This window comes from Neospora caninum, chromosome XII (genome assembly GCF_000208865.1).
Source record: "Neospora caninum Liverpool complete genome, chromosome XII".
NCBI classification, from domain to species: domain Eukaryota; phylum Apicomplexa; class Conoidasida; order Eucoccidiorida; family Sarcocystidae; genus Neospora; species Neospora caninum.
The window spans coordinates 3,737,375-3,741,371 of record NC_018398.1 but is presented as its reverse complement, the minus strand read 5'-3'; the positions used below and the strand labels follow the sequence as shown (position 1 = coordinate 3,741,371).

The 3,997-nt window shown below is 58.0% G+C and overlaps 1 protein-coding gene across 1 annotated transcript; it reads right to left on the bottom strand.

Annotated features, from left to right (window-relative positions):
• Positions 1–263: 263 nt before the first annotated feature.
• On the bottom strand, positions 264–3,720 carry NCLIV_064940 (conserved hypothetical protein; the record flags this gene model as incomplete). Its single annotated transcript, XM_003886045.1, has 3 exons — positions 264–2,143; positions 2,599–2,721; positions 3,114–3,720. The coding sequence occupies 3 exons, from the start codon at positions 3,718–3,720 to the stop codon at positions 264–266; spliced, it is 2,610 nt and encodes an 869-aa protein (XP_003886094.1).
• Between the last annotated feature and the right edge of the window lie 277 nt (positions 3,721–3,997).

Genomic DNA, 3,997 nt, shown 5'->3' with positions numbered 1-3,997 from the left:
ATCGAGACGACCTCCGCCGATGTCCCCCCCAACAGCCTCTCCTTTCCACAACCAAACGAGGACGCAAAGTTGACGTCAAAAGGTCACCACGAACCGTCCACGTAAACGTACCCATATGTGCAAATATCCATACAAAACGCACTCTAGCACATAATATATATATATATACATATACATATATATACGGGCACCGCTATGCAGATGCGTTCACATTAGTTGCATGCATGTACGTGTTTCCCTTGCCGTGCCATTCCTCTCCCGCTCTAGAACACAGCAGAGATCTTGCCGTAGGGGTCTCGAGTCTGTGACAGGGGCCCTCGTGAGTCGCCTTCGCCGCGACGGCTTCCTCGCCTGTCTCTGATATCAAATTCCGTTCTTTCTCCAATGCTTTCGGGATCCGCTCTTCTCCATCTGGGACTACCGTCTGCCCTCCCGTCTGTCAGTTCTTCGCTCCTTGCGTGATGACCACCCGCCGGAAAGTCGCGTCTCTCGCTGCCCGCGCGATAGTGCGAGTATTCGGCAGCAGCGGAGCTAGCGAACGCGAGTGAAGAAGAATTCGAATCGATAGATCCTTGTGGCCGGTGTCGTCTGCCTTTCAGCGTGTCCTCGGCTCTCAGGTTACCCCCTCTGTGGACATCATCACCGCCCTTGTACGGATCGATCAGATCAGAATCGCTTCTCGCACCGTGCCGTGCGTCCTCAGCTTCCCGGCTCCCTCTGGCAGCTGCGATGCCTGGATGTGCAGAATCTGCAGGCTGCGCATGTGGGGAGGAGTAGGAAGGAAACCAGCAGTAGGACGAACTGACCAGAGAGTGAGGAGCAGACGAGTACACTGAGGATCCACCTTGGCCTGGCAACTGCATGCGTCCGCCTCCGGCCCCTGCCCCAAACGCTCCAACGCTTCCGGGGCCCGAGCCGTCTCCGTGCACAAATCGACCGTCTCCCAAGAGATGCTGAGACGCGGGTGCCTCAAAGGGCGAATGTAAAGACGACGCGTACGCAGGGACAGACGACGAGCTGGGCGAGGGCAGCGCCGTCCGGAGGTGGAGAGGAGTGCGCACGTCCTGCTCGTGCGCAGATCCGTGCGAGCGAGATCTCGTTTCCGTGTCTCCGCATGCATGCCCGGACAGAGAAGACCGACGACGCAGTTCACCTTGAAGAGCTCGAGGACGCGACCGAAAACAAGGGAAGGAAGATCTGTCGCCTCGCCGACAAGCCTTCTTTCCTCTTTTGCGCAGCTGAGCGGACCGAGGATTGGGCAGACGGCGAGAGCAAGAAACCGACGAAGACAAACGTCGCTTACGGCGAGATCCTGCCAGGCGGCACTGTCCGTACGCCTGCGTCCCCCCGTTTCTCGTGCTCTCTAGCGACTCAGACGCTTCCTTCTGGCACGGGAAAGAAGCGACATACACCTCACGTGAGGCGGTCACAGCCGTGTCTCCGTGACGGGTTTCGTCCCCAGCTAAGGCCCCACTAGCGTCTCTCCCCGTCACACGCGAAGACGCGGGAGAGGACGGAGCGAAACACGGATAGAGAGACGAAGTGGACGAAGGGGCATCCGGACGCTTCGGAGGCTCACGGAAGTCCTGGTCGTATCCGACACAAGTGCTTCCCGCCAGCGAGGCCGCATCGCAGTTTCGTCTGGTCTCCGGCGCCCGTACCGGCTCGGACTTGACGAAAAAGTAGTTGAACTGAATCGCCGGCTTGGGTAGCCTCTCAAGCAACCGCGTGGCTTTCTCCGGATCTCGCTCGTGGAGCACCAAATGCAACACACTCTGCTCTGGGACCTCGGCCAGGGAGTAGTACAGGTTGACATTCACTGTCTGCTGGAGGGGCTGAACCACGTCACCCTTGACAAAGCACGAAGACGCAGAAGAAAAAGAAGCAAAGCAAGAAGCAGAGCCGATACCGGAAGCTGCGTTCGCATTAAGACGGCGGGAAGGCTCAGTGGGCGCGGCGGAGACGCCCTGCGGAGGCGCTTGAACGGGGGGCGCAAGGCCAGAGTCAGCTTGCGCAGGAGAGCGGACACAAGTGGACGGAGGACAGGGAGAACACGAAGCCGAGACAAGACAGGAGGGCGAAGACGGAGAACCCGAAGCAGGGGAGGAAGAAGCGACGGGGACGGAGCAGCTGTCTGCACACCCTGGTACACACCAGAGCACACGGGGACCGCAAAAAACAGTAAATCAACGACCGCGCATCAGAAGGCCGTTTCTCGCTTTGCTCGCTTCGCGCATTTCTTGGCTGTTTCCTGTTCGCCGCGCTAGGGATCACCTCCATTCTTGCTCTTTGGTGGTGCTCTCTGCCTCTCCGGTTCCGTTAGGAGTCTCGTTGTCTCTTCGTCGTCTCTCCCTCGCTTGCATGTCTTTCCCTCTCTTCGTCCCCTCTCCTCTCCTTCCCGTTCTTCTCTTCCAAGCGTCTACCCTTCGCTCAATTGCCTACGAGCCCTCTCCTTTTGTTCGCGTGTTTTCGCCGTTCCCTTGCGATTCGGGACTGCGGGTGTCTCCTATTCATACGAGAGGTAACTCTAGTCCACTTCCTGCACTCAGAGCACAGCTGCTGTGAACCGTCCACCCCTGGTGGGCGACTCTCCCTTACGTGCAGCCTGCGTGTCCCCGCGAGCACTGCCCTCAAAGGTCGGGCGAGAAGAGAAAGCGCGATACAGCGCGATCGTCCGCTGCAGCTTCTCTCGCTGTCGCTTTGAAAACAAAAACAAATGCTCTGAATGCAACCCACATAACACACCGCAAAACGCCACATTTCACATGAATACAAATACAAATATACATAATGATATGCTTGTATGTATAAGTACCTATCTATGTACGCATATGTACGTATACCTGTATACATAGATAGATGTAAGTATGTATATCTCTGCCTCTGTGTGTCTCTGTCTCTGTGTGATTAGCATTTGCATGGAAAAGCGACAGCAGAGGAGACGGGATGGGTGAAGAAAGTGGTGACGCGAAGGACTGAGTGTGCCAGGAGCAGAACCGGACTGCTTCAGGCAGAAGTGAGGAGAGTCTCCGTGCAGGATTCTGCGAAGGCAGCGCGGCGATCGAGGGGAGAAGACAGCGAGCAAGAAGTCGATAAGCGCGGAAGAAAAGTACCTTCGAGTGCGTTGCAGATGGCGCGTTTCTCCTCGTCGGCCGTACCCCAGTTCTTTGGCACCATGAAGAAACCAAAGACGCGGTTGATGAAATCGGGTCCATCGGGGTGAGGTGGGTTCTTGGCAAACAGGAATTTGCACGTCCGCAGAATCTCCTTTAACGCGCCGCACGCTGAGCCGTGAGGCGGTCGAACGCGAGACACCATCAGAAGAAAAAGTTCATTCAGTTTCTCTAGCTCCTGCGCTCCGTCCGCCTCGCCCGTCTGAATCTCTTCCCTTCCTGGGGAAGATTGCCGCTCTTCTCGATGAGACTCACCCCCGCTCCGCTCCTCCCAGTTTTCGCTTGCGCCAGCAAGGCCGACAGGCAGCGTGCTCGTCAGTGCTTCTTCTCTTTGCGGTCGTGAGTCCGTTCCCTCTGCCTCTCCGCGGACTTCTTCCCTTTTGGGAGGTGCGTCGGCTTGCGGGTTGCTCTGGCGGGGTGTCTTCTCTTCTCCGTCATTCGCAGCCCGGGGCGATTCTCCGCCGGTTTCTCTTTGCATGCCTCGCTCCCTTTCGTGCGCCCCGGCGTCTCCTGTCCCGCTTTTTTCCGTCTCCCGACCTGGCTGCATTGCCGGGGAACCCGGCGAGACTCGTGGAGAGACGGCGCGCGTGTTGGCCGCGGTTACGCCGTCGGTGGTGGCGGGCAGGCGCCTGCGTCGCCTCCCTCTCGCAGGAGCCATTCTCATCTCTGCTCGCAAATCCCGTTTTTCAGCACTGTCGGGAGCGTGTGGCAGGGCCGAGCGTTTGCGCAGCCTCCGGAAGAACGCGACGACGCCACAAAAGGCCGGAAAAGAAGCTGCGCAAAGAGAAGAGAGGGTGAGGGAGCTGGAACACAGAGAGCCGGGA